We start from the raw sequence: 15,980 nt of genomic DNA, 5'->3' as shown, positions 1-15,980 counted from the left end.
CCTTCTTGTCATTGGGTGCAGCTCCCCTCATGGCTGATATGATCTTTCCATTTTCATTTAATCACCGTCAATATTATGATTCATTTTATGTGTCAAGTGTACTGGTACAGCACATTCTTAAAATAAGAGGCTTGTAATTCAGGAGTTAAACTAGGAATCACCCAGTCATACAAATGGTAGTAAAAGTTTCAAACTCGGTCTCCCAGGACTGATGGAAAGTTTGAAAAAGGAGATCAATAATTATTATTGATTAAGTGTATGAAGGGACATGGCCCAAAAGGCAGGAAGATGGAGTTGAGATGCAGATCCTTCATGATCTAATTGAATGGTAGAACAGATCCAAAGGGCTGAATGGCTTCATTACATTTTTTCTTTTCTATATCATGTTTCAGAGAGACATACAACAGAAAGCACAAAGGAAAGAAATGACATTTCATTAGCAATAGTGAAAAAGGAATGGAAATTAAGAATTAATAAATAACAACATTGCAAGGGTAAACAAAGCATGTCTTCAATGGGAGGTGAAGATGACATTGCCTGGGTGGTGGATTTCAAACATTTCCTTTCTCTCATTTCCTTCTGTAAAAGCTATTGACTCTCACAAAGAGATTTCCAAGGGCAGGCAGGTTGTGACTGTAAATGTTATGCATGCTAAGTGTGTGTGTGTCTGTGTTAGGGTGGGAGGGAGGGGTGGTGCAGGTGCCTTGATCCTGTTTTGACAAGGTTTGCAGCAAACTGCTGGTTCAGGTACACCTGGCGGCTGGGGACACTTAGCAAGGGACGGTGAGCTTGGGTGGTGAATGGCACAGGTTTCTGGTAGTGCCTTATGTCTGCAATGAGTGAAATATGGAAACAAGAGAATGCTCCCACACTGGGAGCAGAAGAAAGGATCTTTCTGCAGCCAAAGCCACGGAGACCTTGGTCCAAAACCAGGAAGAACATGACAGGTTAGTAAAACTAGCCTACAGAATAACTTCTTAGCTTTAGAATTATTTCTGGCTTTGTCAGTAAGTATTAAAATTGATGAATGTGGTATTGTAGAATTTTAAATTTTTACAGAACGAATAAAGCTTCCTTACCACGTGGACTTATAATAATTTGTTACATGTGGTATGTCTTTAAACTTGAGGAATAAGCTCAGTTAGCAAGCACGGAGCATCACTGGCTCTTACTGCTGGTAAAATGATCTGGTCTACTGAAGAAAGCAACACATGCAATTCCCAACAGTGTCTCATTGTGTTTATAATTCCTAAACCAGTTCTAAGTTTATGTTCTATTGTCATCCAGATATATACCGAGGCACTAATGTCACAAATATTACTGTGTGACTGCTGGAACAGTGATTGTTCAACTCACTGGAAGAACCTAGTGTAGTAAAACAGGTGTACTTAAATTCATTGTATCAATATTTGCAGAAAGAGAAATAATCTTCTTTCTTGTTCTGGATTTGGAGGGAGTGCAAGAAAGGTTTACCAGACCGATTGTGGGATGGCAGGACTGACGTATGAAGAGTAACTGAATTGATTTGGAGATTAAAAAAATGAAGGGGAGTCTTGTAGGAACCGATATAATTCTAACAGGGCTAGACAGGGAGTAAAGATGTTCCCAATGACCAGAGAGTCCAGAACCAGGGGTTACAATCTAAGGATATGAGGTAGGTTATCTAGGACTGAGATGAGGAGAGATTTCTTCACTCAGAAGGTGGTGAGCCTATGGAATTTTTTGCCAAAGAATGTAGTTAAGAGCAAAACATTGAATGTTTTCAAGAAGGAAATAGATATAACTTTTAGGACTAAAGGAAGTCAAAGGGTATGGGATGAAAGTGGGAACAGGGTACTGAGGTGGATGATCAGCAATAATCATAACAAATGGTGGAGCAGGCCCGCTCCTGTTTCTATGTTTCACATAGTCTTTTTTCACTTCATGGTATTATAAGAAGTGCACCTTGGGTTATTTAAATTGAGTAAGTATTTCATTAGTACCTTAATTTTCCCTAGAGGAACAGGAAATCTTATTGAAATATCCTTAATTGTTAAAGGATACTAACTACCTGTGGGTCATTATACCACAATAAGCATATTATATTTATGCTTGTTGTCTTTGTGTTGATTGGACAATTCTTGTTGTCTTTGTGTGATTGGACAATTTAATACTGAAAAGTTTTATTTTTGTATTAATGTATGATCACATCTCAAAATATTTCACATGCTCCGAATTACTCAAGATGCAGTTACAGTGCAACTGATTAGATTAGATTAGATTAGATTCCCTACAGAATGGAAACAGGCCCTTCAGCCCAACAAGTCCACACCGACCCTCCGAAGAGTAACCCATTCCCCTACCCTATACTTATCCCTGACTAATGCACCTAACACTACGGGCCATGTGTTTAGCTTCAGCCTCACAGTCAATCTGTGTTTTGGGTGATAGCCTTTTGTGTGTAGAAATGTGTCAGTTATTTTGCTACTAACTTATGCTTGCTGTTTTTTTCTAATTTAAATATTGTGGCATCTTGGAAATGAATGGTTTCTCTGTGTGTGCTGTGGTTTGCAACTTAATGGAATGATGAGGATTATTCAGGATATTGATGAATTCTTCTAATTCTGCTTCTGTGTGAGTCCAACTATGTCATACGTCAACATTAATACAGAAAGTAATATATCTATGTGACATCAACATTTAGTAAAATAGTAAGGATGGAAAAGGAGCACCTGAAAAACAAAAATTAACACCCAAAACATTGCAAATTAGCCTAGAGAGCATTTTAAGAGGAACTCTTAAAAAAAAGAAATTATTTTGACCTTGTTGTATCACCCAGGGAAATGAAGCATGAATTAACCCGATTTGAGTATAATTAATGTGGAATATGTAAAGAAATGTTCTGCAAAATAACTTGCTCCAGGGACCTCTTACAGTTTTGAAGTATCTAACATATTAACAAAGGAAACAAGGTGTTAAGTGCTCAGATACTCCCATTGCCAGAGTCAGAATATGCAACAGTAATCTGGCTGAGAAGGCCATTTGTTCAGCACGGTGGCTCAGTGGTTAGCACTGCTGCCTCACAGCACTGGGGCCTTGGGTTTGATTCCACCCTTGGGTGACTGCCTGCATGGAGTTTGCACATTCTCCCCGTATCTGTGAAGGTTACCTCTTGGTGCTTTGATTTCTTCCCACAGTTCAAAGATGTGCAGGTTAGGTGGATTGGCCATGCTAAATTGCCTGTAGTGTTCAGGGATGTGCAGGTGGGTCAGCTATGGGAAATGCAGGGTTACAGAGATAGGCTAGGGGGGGGATGGGTCTGTGTGCGGTGCTGTTTGGAAGGTGGGTGTGAACTGGTTGGACCAAATGGCCTGTTTCCACAGTGTAGAGATTCCATGAAATCTTCTAACAGGCTCTGTGCATTTTGCATGAAAGTGTATTCTGCGCAAAGTACATAACTTCCCAGGGGAGGTTAATGTCCAGATTGAAATTTCCAAACAAATAAAGTGAAACGGCCCTTGAGCTCAAACGTAATTGAACCAGCTCTGTAGGATATAGATCTAACATTAGAACCTACGTTACTGAGCCATGACCAGTTACATTCCTCAGATAACATTTCCATGATTGCAATGCTATGAGATACACTCGTGTGTGCAATGTGTAATATTGCCTATGCCTAGAACTGTTAAGGAGCAGTAGATCCAGCTTTTATTGTGCCACTATACTACTGATCAACTCTTTAATTTGATGCAAATTTTGTATTCGTGTACTATGTATGGAACTTCATACGATGGAAAAATACAAAATTACTTTACCTCAAACAAGATGTGAGATTGGAAGCAATTCCCATGTATCTTTAAAAAAAATTCCAGTAATTCCAAGTTAATGAAGAAATTTTCATAGGACATTTCTTTATAGGATGCAAACTGGGAAATGAAAGTTAGGAATAACTCATACAATTTGCAGAGAAGGTACATTTGTGTGAAGTTTGGTTGTATGAATAGCATCACCTTTCTGGCCAAGTTTGTCTCCAGTTTTTCTCTTAATGGAATTGATTAACTTCAATGTATGATTCTGCGACCATTGATTGACCTGCTGTGACTCACACAAATAGAGATGCCCAAATATTTAATGTTGGTAGAAGCTTTGATCACATGAAATGATGGTTCTAGCTCTGGGATTCTTCTCACCCAAAGTTGACATGTTTAGTATTTTTCTTGAAGACCACTCCTCATACCTTGTGGTCATTGCTGGAGGTGGTACTGGGTAAGTCTTTAAGGCAGTCTGCTGCCACCAATCCTTCTCTGCTTTTGCTTTGTTTTGGGTCTATCTTGTGATTAGTGGTGGAGAATTCACCATCATTGAATATCTATGGAAGTGACATTGTTCTTTAGTAACAAGAATATTTATTGCAAAACAGCAGTAATTAGAAATACATATAGGGTCATAGAGATGTACAGCATGGAAATATACCCTTCGGTCCAACCCGTCCATGCCGCCCAACCCAATCTAGTCCCACCTGCCAGCACCCGGCCCATATCCCTCCAAACCTTTCCTATTCATATACCCATCCAAATGCCTCTTAAATGTTGCAATTGTACCAGCCTCCACCACTTCCTCTGGCAGCGGGTCATGTACAATTACTAGAATCGTTGGGAGCTGGTAATCTGATACATCTGCTCACTATGGAACCTAGAATAGAACTCCTCATTTCCATCCACAGATATGTGGAATACCACTGGTCATGGATCTCCAGTAAGAAAGGTACCCCTCCACATTTTGTCTTCTATGACCAAGCCAATTTTGTATCCAACTTCTCAATTCACCATGGATCCCATGTGTCTTAATCTTCTGGACCAGCCTAACATGAGGGATCTTGTCAAATTGCCTAGCAATGTCCAGGTAGACAACATCCACCATCTTACCCTCATCAATCATCTTTGGTACTTACTCAGAAAATTCAATCACATTTGTGAGACAAGACCTCCCCCTAATAAATCCACTCTTCTCTAAATGTGATTAAATCCTGTTCCTAAGAATCCATCTCCAATAATTTCCCTACCACTGATGTAAGTCTCACCAGCCTATCACTGGAATATCACTGTTGCCCTTCTTAAAGAAAGAAACAACATTGGATATTTTCCAGTCTTCTGGGACTTCATCTGTGGCTAAAGAGGATACAAAGGTCTCTGTCAAGGCTTCTGCTTGCCTCCCTCAGTTTCCTGGGATAGATCCCATCAAGCCCTGGGGACTTATCCATATTAATGTTTCTCAAGACACCCAATACCTTCTTGTTTTTAATACTGACATGCCCTAGAATATCAAAATGCACCTTCCCCCCTTATCTTACCATCATCCATGTTTATTCCTTGGAGAATATTGATGTGAAGTACTCATTAAGGATCTCCCCCACTTCCTCCGGCTCCATGCATGAATGGCACTTCACCTGACAAAGGGGCAATGCTCCAAAAGCTTGTAATTTCAAATAAAACTCTTGGACTATGACCTGGTGTCATCTGACTTCTGACCTAGTCCACCCCAGTCCAACACTGGCACCACCCATCATGTGTCTTCTTACAGTTGTAACATTCTTGAAGTAGTAAGTTAACTTGCTTGAAAAGTTTTTTTTACTTCTGAGCTTTTGGGATTTCTCTTCCTCCTGATGGGGGACAAATCTGCATTACTGTTATACTGTTTGTATTTTCTCAGATGAGTGCTTCTGGTACCTTGTGGCATCTGTCACCTTGGTCAGTGTGTGGGACTGGCTAAGAGTTATTGCAGTGGATAACTATCACCACTTATTCTCTGTCTCAGGCCTAATTAGTGATTTTTGGCATAGGCCACATCATGGCAAAATATCTACAGAAGAGGCAGTATTCCTGGATAATATGACTGTTTGTTGCATAATGGCAATAGGTAAAAACGTAAGTTAACTGAGTCTAACTATATTTGATCAGTCCTAATTTTTCAGACCTTCAGGAGCTGGCAGAGATATATCTGCTCCCTCCATTAGCTACAATAGGACTCCTTGTCTCTACCTCAGACTATGGTAATACTAATAGAGTGGTTAGAGCCAATACAACAAGAACATTAACCCCTTCAGAACTATTACCTATACAGCAGCATGCATTTAGATTTTCCATCAGGGATCACTGAAAAGATAAATATACGATAATGGGAAAATTGGTGGATTCTTCCATTCCCCAGCTCGGGGCATCATGGATAAAGATCTTCAGACCTTTTAAGGCTCAGTTTTTTAATGCTTTTACTAGCTGAGCTGTCAGGCAGCTCTTAATCTGCTTAGCAATGAACAAATGACATCCATTATTCATTAAACTTTCATTAAAATCACCAACAATGTTTTAAAATTAAGAGTGACATTCCAGACTGGTTAGTGAAAAGTTTTGGTGCCAGAGAGGCTGTTCAGAGTTATCGAGTCACACTGTTAATTTCAATGGATATGCCTTCTAGAGTCATAGAGTCATAGAGATATGCAGCATAGAAGCAGACCCTGCGGTCCAACTCATCCATGCTGACCAGATATCCTAAATTGATCTAGTCCCATTTGCCAGCATTTGGCACATATTCCTCTAAACCCTTCCTATCCATGTGCCAATCCAGATGCCTTATTGTATTGGCTCCATCACTTCCTCTGGCAGCTCATTCCATATACACACTAACCTCTACATGAAAACATTGCCCCTTATGTCCCTTTTAAATCTTTCTCCCTCACCTTAAACCTATGCCTTCTAGTTTTGGACTTCCCTACCCTGGGGAAAAGACCTCGGCTATTCACCTTATCCATGCCCCTCATGATTTTATAAACGTTTATAAGGTCACCCCACAGCCTCCGACATTCCAGGGAAAACAGCTCCAGCCTATTCAGCCTCTCCCTATATCTCAAACACTCCAATGCTGGCAACATCCTTGTTAATGTTTTCTGAACCCTTTTAACTTTCACAGCATCTTTCATATAGGAGGGAGATCAGAATTTTATTGAATAGAATATATATCTAGCAGTTAACTCTAGTGATTTCATTTGTTTTCATGCTGTATATGACAGCAACTTACCAGTGCAATTAAACATGCTAAGAAGCAAGGCAAACTTGACAGCTACTTCTTATTTCCTTGTTAAGCTGCACACATATGGATTCCAGACATGGCTGTCTGATTTTTGTTTTAATAAGAGTGAGAATTGATACTGCCACTATTACTATTACCACAAAATCCAGGCTAATGATAAACCTACCAGTCTGTACATTGGCAGTCTCTTGTACAAAGTTACTAACAATCCTCATCATGTTTCATTTTTTGTGCAGGATGTTTGGGTTTCGTCAAACGCCAGCTCTTCCGGATAGGAGACGACTGGTATTTTCTCTTCATTCTTGGTGTGTTGATGGCTCTCATTAGTTTTGCACTGGACTTCACAGTGGTCAAACTTCTCAAAGGTAAGCAGAGGCAAGTATTTGCGTTCTTGGTTTTGCTGTGCCCTTGTTTGCAATGCTATGTTGTTCCATCCACCATGTGGTGGCAAAGCTGTAAATTATCCTGTATGTTGGTCAACAACATGCTGTTATACAAGAGTGAGACATACAGCCATCCTTTTTTAAAAAGTAATTCTTAGCTGGCTGCGAGTTCACTGAGTATTAGATTAGATTACTTACAGTGTGGAAACAGGCCCTTCGGCCCAACAAGTCCACACCGCCCCGCCAAAGCGCAACCCAACCATACCCCTACATCTACCCCTTACCTAACACTACAGGCAATTTAGCATGGCCAATCCACCTGACCTGCACATCTTTGGACTGTGGGAGGAAACCCACACAGACACGGGGAGAATGTGCAAACTCCACACAGAGAGTCACCTGAGGCGGGAATTGAACCCGGGTCTCTGGCGCTGTGAGGCAGCAGTGCTAACCACTGTGCCACCGTGCCGCTCACATCTAACATCTAGTATGTTAGATGTTCCTGGAGCATGTTCTGACCACTGAAAACTATGGATCTCAGATAAGTGACCCATTACAAGATGGACAATTTACTTTCTTAGACTATACATAGATAAATATGACAACTACTAGTGGTTTACATTCAAGTTCTGGAGGAAGGTACTGGTCCCAGTTATCTTTTCATTATTAATAGCTACTTTTTTGTGTTGAATTTTTAGTTTGTCCGGTTTTCCCAGGACTGTCGTGAAGATAGTGTGCAGATATTCTGCAGAATTCGCATCCCTCTCTAGTGATCTTGCCCCACAGAAATTTCTGATTAACCACATGGTTAGCCGTGGCGATTCACAGCACAGTTAGGAATGTAATTCCAGGATTTTGACCCAACCACTGTGAAGGAACAGCAGTATAATTCCAAGTCAGGATCAAGTATGACACGCATACAACCATGCGCATTTGTGGTGATGTTCCTGTGCATCTGCAACAAATGCCTGAGTCACTTAAAGGCGGGAAACCTGCTAGAGGCTCATCAAAAATATGCAAAACAGAAAAAGACCAGGAGATTTGAAAAAAATACATTCATCAGATACATAGCTGCAGTGACAACACAGACAATGTTATATCAGGTTACAGTCATAGAGTCATAGAGATGCACAGTACGGATACAGACCGTTCAGTCCAACTTGTCCACGCTGACCAGATATCCTAAACTAATTAGTCCCACCTGCTAGCACCTGACCCATATCCCTTCAAACCCTTCCTATTCATATACCCATCCAGATGCCTTTTAAATGTTGCAATTGTACTAGCCTCCACCACCACAAGCTTTTAGAACACTGCTCCTTCATCAAGTTTCACCAAATAAATCTGTTGGACTATAATATGTTGTCATGTGACTTCTGACTTTGTCCATACCGGTCCAACACTGGCACCTCCACATCACAATGTAAAAATACCAGAGATCCACACTTTTTGCAGCACTGGCACCCACTTCCAGTCAGAAATTTTCATGTTAGCCAAGGTATTTGGCATAGAAGGCATCACAGTTAAGTTCAATATTCTTTACCCATCATTAAATCATGTATGCTGGCCAGCAGCAGTCCCCAGTGATCAGGGCTGAATGGACGTATTTCTTTTTCTCTACACCAGGGAGAACATGTTCAACTGGGACGTCTCCTCCTTGAGATGAATTGGCAGCACAGATTGTGGTTTGAACCTTCAGCTTTTCCCATGTGCATAGTTATGCCTTTAACCACCAAAGTGGATGTTTCATAGAGTCAAGCAGCACAGAAACAGACTGTTCAATCCAACCAATCCATGCTGACCATTATCCTAAACTAAACTAGTCCCACCTGCCTACGCTTGGCCCACGTCCCTCCAAACCTTTTGTAACTAAACAAGCAAGGAATGCTTGTAATAATTCCTTATTTAAAGAGTACTATTGACTGAGATTGCCTGCTCACTAAGTGAAGAGTCCAAGAACCCGTGAGTTGACAATTTCTATTTGTCCATTAAAGTTGAAAATTATTAAGAGGTAATGCCCTCGTGGCATTATTGCTCGACTATTAATTCAGACACTTAGGTAATGGTGTGAGGACCAGGGTTTGAATCCTGACAATTATCCAGAGGGATGGGTTGATTGGTTTGTGATTTTAGCTCCCAGAGTGGTGCAACAGGAGTGTATACTGAGCCAAAGCTCAATGGATTGAAACCATCCTCTGCTACTTACAGTTTCACTAACACCACATCTTAGGTGGTAGTGTTCCCAGCTCTGATCCATCTGCTCCAGAGATGTATCATAACATCTCTGAACAGAAAAGAATAATTGACAATAATTGTGTATCCCTTGTCGTGTAGCGGTAGTGTCCCTGTCTATGATCCAGGAGACCTGGGTTCAAATCCCACCTGCTCCAGATGGGTATGATAACATCTCTGAACAGATGTTTGAAGGTGGTATTGACAAGAGGAATATTATATTTTAAAATCCTCATATCAAGTTGTTTCTGATCGAGTAAAATCAAACAACATTGTTGCATTGGTTATAATGGGTGTCAGTGTTAGTAAATAATTAAAACTATGTATTTCTTTCCTGCTCCTTCATTTTCTGCCCTTGTCTTGTCTTTGCAACTCTTCACATCAGTTACTGCTTGGTATTTCCTGAAGTAACTGAGTGCTGCAGCAGTTTATCAGTTTCAGACCAGATGAATTTCAACAGACTGAGTTTTAACAGACTCAGTTAGAATATAAGACTGATTGTGTAATGGCAAATAGTAATTTCTCCAAATTGTTTGCTGAAACCAGATATTGCTATGTCTATGGAAACGATTTTAGCATGTAAATTAAAATAGTTTGAGCATGTGTCCGAATTGAATGTGACCATGGTGCAGAACCAGCCTGATTTGTTCATTGTGAATTTGCTTGTTTGTCATGCTCTGTGTATCTCCACAGCTCATCGGTGGCTCTTTGAGCAGTTGGAAGGCAGCAGTCTTCTCCAGTACATCTCTTGGACTGTGTATCCTATTGTAATGACCACATTCTCCACCGGCTTCTCTCAATGTGTGTCACCACAGTCAGGAGGTACGTCTGTCACTGCCAGTGTATTTATAGAGCAAACAGTATTTGTATGATTCCATTTCCCATCAGCACTGAGGACATATCTCAAAATACAACTGGTTAATCTCAGCTTCCCACGACAAGGTGAACTGAAATTCAGAGTTGGACACTCAAAGTCCATCCATAAATTCCAGTCGTAGAGTTGGAATTTTAAACTAGAGGAAATGGTAGTTAAGTGAAGAAGTCAATAGCAAAGGTCTTCTGAGAGATTAGGTCAATTCACTGCTCTTCTGTTTCCAGCTGGCATCAGTGTTCAATGGGATTTGAGTTGATCGAGCTAAATAGTGTGGTGCTGATTCTCTGACTTTTGAGCACAGCACCCATTGGTAGCACTGATAGATGAGTTTGACTCTCTATAGAGTCATAAAGATGTACAGCACAGAAACAGACCCTTCGGTCCAACTCGTCCATGCTGACCAGATATCCTAAATTAGTCTAGTCCCATTTGTCAGCATTTGGCCCATATCCCTCTAAACCCCTCCTATTCATATACCCATCCAAATGCATTTTAAATGTGGTAATTGTACCAGCCTCCATCATCTCTTAGACTGAACTCCAATGTCCAGAGATGCTTGTCAGCTGGAGAATGTTGAAGATATAAATGTCAGTCAGCTGTGAACTTCCAGCCTTTTCAATTCCCTATGTGGACTTCTGCTCTCTCTCTCTCATTTCAAAGTATCGATGTTTTGATCTTTTTTTCAAAGTTCCAAAACAAAGCAACAGCATATAAAACAGTAACTACTGCTCCAGGAAATCAAGAAAATCATTTCCAGCACTGAAAAAAAACCTCAACAAAAAAGGAGCAGCTCTTACTGGCATAATTTTCTCTCCTCCACCATTTTGGAATCTCCTTTTGTGGCCAATTTACTAAATCAGTAAGTATGGACCAGTAAGTTCCCTGGTCCAATTCTCAGTCTGATAATTGCGTGTCTTAGCTGGGCCAATGGTTGACTAATGACCATTGACAGCACAATGGTGTCAGGGGATACAGTGATGATCCATATGTATACTAATCAGACATCATATCCAAGCTCTGCCACATACATCACTCCCTTGCCACTGACTCCATCCTCCTCTCTGACCACTCGCTCAGACTGAACTGAAATATTTACTGTTGTATAAGATTATGGTTCTGAAAGAATTAATGTTGAAATTGCATTGAGCTCCACCCAATCTGAAGATACCGCAGAAGGTTTGGATGAAGAATTGGGCGGGATGGCACAAGGTCCAACTGGGGACAGGTACGCCACCTTTAGTTGCTGATAGTCTTCAGTAGTTATGCCAAACTAGTCACTGTAACTTGTACCTCTTACTCTTCTGCAATAAACTGCTTTTTGTAGTGTAAGACCAATGCCTCTTCTTGATAAGTCTCACCGATGGTCTATCTGCCATCACTGATAATCAGACAGGCCCTGAAACTCAGTGTAGAAAGGAGGATTGTTGACAACAAAGCCCCGCCTAACCACAAGCTGCCAATGGTTGGTAACTAACACCTGAAATGATATTTATAACCTCAATATTTTGCTCATTCCAGAGCCCAGCTCTGAAACGTATATCCAATCCATTTCTCAGACTCCATATGTTGACCTCAGCAATACTATCTGTGCTGTACAATTTTATCACCTCCATGACCACTCACTTTAAAATTTACTTTGATGTCCGCTGATCCTTCATGAGTTCCAACTGGTTCAAAATTCATGAAGCCCCAATTATCTAAATCTTTGCTAACCTAATTTGCATCCAAGGCCATCAATTTATCAAATTTAAATTCTTTGGCTTCATCTTCAAGTCCTTTTGTGAATTTGCCCCACCTTTATATCTTAAATAGTCTCCAGCTCTAGTTTAATTCTCAATTTTTCAACTTGGGCTTTTCGCCACACCAATGTGAACCTAACCTCCCTCCCTAAACCCACTGCCTCTTCTCTTCTGTCTCTACTTTCCAAAAAGCTTTGAAGAACCATCTTCTTGACTAAACTTTCAGTCACTTGCACTTGACTTGCCTTGTTTTAATGTTATTTGTTTTCCTCTCACCCTCCATAAAGTAACTTGGGACATTTTCTACATTAAAAGCACTGCATAAATGCAAGTTGTTCTTGCAGTGTAGGATTCCAATTTGAAAATTGGGTGAAGTGATGATAGAACTTAGCCGTGACAATACGTGATGTAGGTGAGGGAATTAAATGTAAAAATCTCCAAGCTTGCACAAAGCAGGGTGAGCCATGAGGAGGATGCAGAGATTTTGCAATGTAATTTGGACAAGTTGAGTGAGTGGGTAAATGCGTGGCAGTTGAAATGTGAGTGGATAAATATAAGGTTATTCATGTTGATATCAGAAACAGGAAGGCAGAATATTATTAGAACTGGTGATAGATTGGGAAAGGTGAGGTGCAGTGAGACTTGGGCGTCCTTATTCACCAGTCACTGGAAGTAAGCCAGCAGGAACAGCGGGCAGTGAAGAAGGCGAATGGTATGTAGTGAGATGATTTGAATACAAGGGCAGGGATGTCTTGATGCAATTGAACAGGGACTTGGTGAGGTTACACCTGGAGTATTGTATGCAGTTTTGGTCTCCTTATCTGAAGAGGGATGTCAGGTTATGGAGGGAGTGCAACAAGGTTTACCAGACTGATTCCTTGAATGGCCGATAACGATAAATCAGAAATTGCTGGAGAAACTAAGCATCTGTGGAGAGAAAGCAGAGTTAATGTTTCAGGTCCAGTGACCCTTCTTCAGAACTGACAGTTTTCAAGAAAAGGTAGTTTTAATGTGATGATGGAGGGTGGGGGTGAAGGAGTGAGCGGATAGGCAGAACAAGAAGAAGGATTGGAACAGAAACCCTGTCAAAGAGAGGAGCAGTACTTCTTCAAGGTGGGCAGACCTGAAAGAGATGTTGCAGGACTGACATATGAAGAGAGACTGGATTAATTCAGGCAATATTCATAGGAATGAATGAGGAGGGATCTAACAGAAACCTCTAAAAATTTTCCAGACCAGACAGGGTAAATGCAGGAAAGATATTCCCGATGACTAGGCAAATTAGAACCAAGGGGATCTCAATCTAAGGATATAGGCTAGGTCATTTAAGACTGTGGTCAGGAGAAATTTCTACATCCGGAATGTCATGAGCCTTGGGAATTCTCTGCCACAGAAAGCAGTTGAGGCCAAAATGTTGAATATTTTCAAGGAGATTCTAATTCTTAGGCCTAAAGGGATCAAAAGGCCCGGGGGCGAAAGCAGGGACAAGAGACTGAGTTGGATGATCAGCCATGATCATATTGAATGGTGGAGCAGGGTTGATGGGCTGAAAGTTCCTGTTTTCTATACCTACATTTCTATTCTCTCAACCAACTTCCTGACAATGATTAATACTGAATGTTTGAAAACCTATTTTCTTGGCAGGCTGGCAGTCAATGGGTTATATCACCAATGTGCTGTAGGAGTTACAATACTGACTTACATAGTTCAATGCATTGCTTGCCCTGACTGATTTAATGTTTGGAATACTGCTAACCTCGTCACGGTTACTTGGTTTATAAAGTGCTGTGGTATGTGAATAGAGTTCCCCCCACTGATTTTATACAGTACTGCAACAAGTTTGTTGTGCAGTCAGGAATTACAAAACAAATTAACAGGCAGCATTGAATTTTTAAAACTAATATTTAAACAATATGTTTTACAATAAAAGAAAATAATAAACTAAATTGCAATAAGTTTATATTGTGTCTTTCATGACTTCAGGTTATCTCAAAGCCAATGGGCATTGGTAAAGTGTTACTGCTGTTTTATCACATGGAAATATTTCTAAGACAAAATATGTTTTTCATCAACCTTGCCTTCTGCATTTCTCATACATAGAATCATAGATGTGTACAGCATGGAAACAGATTCTTTGGTCCAACTTGTCCATGCTAACCAGATATCCTAAATAAATCTTGTTCTATTTGCCACCTCTTGGCCTATATTCCTCTAAACCCTTCCTATTCATGTACCCATCCAGATGCCTATTAAATGTTGTTGTTGTACCAGTCTCCACCGCTTCCAATGGCAGCTCATTTCATACACACACCACCCTCTGCATGAAAAAATTGCCCCCCTTTTAAATCTTTCCCCTCTCACCTCAAACCTATGCCCTCTAGTTTTGGAATTCCCTACCTAAGGGAGAAAGACCTTGTCTATTTATCCTGATCCATGACCCCTCATGATTTTGTAAACCTCTATAAGTTTACCCCTCAGCCTCCGCCGCTCCAGGGAAAACAGCCCCAGCCTATTCAGCCTCTCCCTATAGCACAAACCCTCCAAACCTGGCAATGACCAATGTTAAGCTGGTGCAGGGATACTGGATTAAAAGAAATTCTAGCAACATTCATAAAATTCTATGATAAATGAGACCATCAATATCATTTCACTAGTAATCTCAGCACTGAGTCTGTAGCTCCCTTACTTTGTTCATTGCTAGCTGATAAATTGGATGATCTCTGCTGGGATAGCAAGAGAAACAGAACAAAGGGACTCAGTAATTGACACAGAAATTACTGGAGAAACTCAGCAGGTCTGGCAGCATCTGTGGAGAGAAGCACAGAGTTAACGTTTTGAATCCAGTTCTGATGAAGGGTCACTGGGCTCGAACCGTTGACTCTGTTTTCCTCTCCACAGATGCTGCCAGTTCTGCTGAGCTTCTCCAGCAATTTCTGCATTTGTTTCAGATTTCCAGAATCCGGAGTCCTTTGCTTTATTTTAGTGGGCCTCAGTGACTCTTTTGGAGGGGAAAAAATGAAGGAGAATGTCAGAAGAAGGCGGTTTGGTCAAAACTATAAATGTTTTGGAACGGATGATGAAGTTTGGTTTATTATGTGTTAGTCCACATGCCATATAACACAGAGTCAGGTTCTTTTTGAGTTAAATACCTGAAGGTTATTTGCAACACTAACTATTTATAAGACTATGCTATCCAAGATTTCTACATGTACTCTAGGTTCTCTGCTTGTTGATATCACTGTCCATGAACTTAATGATTAACCACATTGACTCCATTATGCAGACAGAGTGGCTGAAGGTGAGGAGGCTATATTTATATGAGATCTTTATATCTCAATGTCATGTAATTTTCACAAAGGTCTGGGCCTGTCCTGTCAGGAATGTATGCCGTAAACAACAGAAGTGTTGATGTATCACAGCCACAGTAGCAGAGGACAGACAATGTTCGTAAATTTGGTTGGGAACTGTAAGCGTTTCATTGCTGGGCAGAGAGATTCGGAATGAAACAAAAAGATTCAAAGAGACAGAACACAGCAACAACTTAAATTTGTGGTACCCTTTTGTCAAAGTAAAACATCCCAAGACAAGAGCATCATCAAACAAAAGATACCGCAGAGCCACACAAGGAGATATTAATCTCAGGCAAAGGAGTTTTTAAATGGAGTGAGAGAGGATGTAGGGAGGAGGGGA

The 15,980-nt window shown here is 40.6% G+C and overlaps 1 protein-coding gene across 1 annotated transcript in view; it reads left to right on the top strand.

The window, feature by feature from the left end:
• The first annotated feature begins 789 nt into the window (after positions 1-789).
• Positions 790-15,980, top strand: part of clcnk (chloride channel K) — a 60,138-nt gene continuing 44,947 nt past the window's right edge. Inside the window, exons 1-3 of the mRNA XM_072586564.1 lie at positions 790-947; positions 7,299-7,427; positions 10,371-10,499. Of these exons, the coding sequence (XP_072442665.1) occupies positions 827-947; positions 7,299-7,427; positions 10,371-10,499 (379 nt within the window). The 5' untranslated portion in view covers positions 790-826. The remainder of the gene's footprint in view (positions 948-7,298; positions 7,428-10,370; positions 10,500-15,980) is intronic.

The sequence above is a fragment of the Chiloscyllium punctatum genome, chromosome 16 (genome assembly GCF_047496795.1).
Source record: "Chiloscyllium punctatum isolate Juve2018m chromosome 16, sChiPun1.3, whole genome shotgun sequence".
Taxonomy (NCBI): Eukaryota; Metazoa; Chordata; class Chondrichthyes; order Orectolobiformes; family Hemiscylliidae; genus Chiloscyllium; species Chiloscyllium punctatum.
Note: the sequence above shows the minus strand (reverse complement) of the source record. Positions and strands in the feature narration are given on the sequence as shown.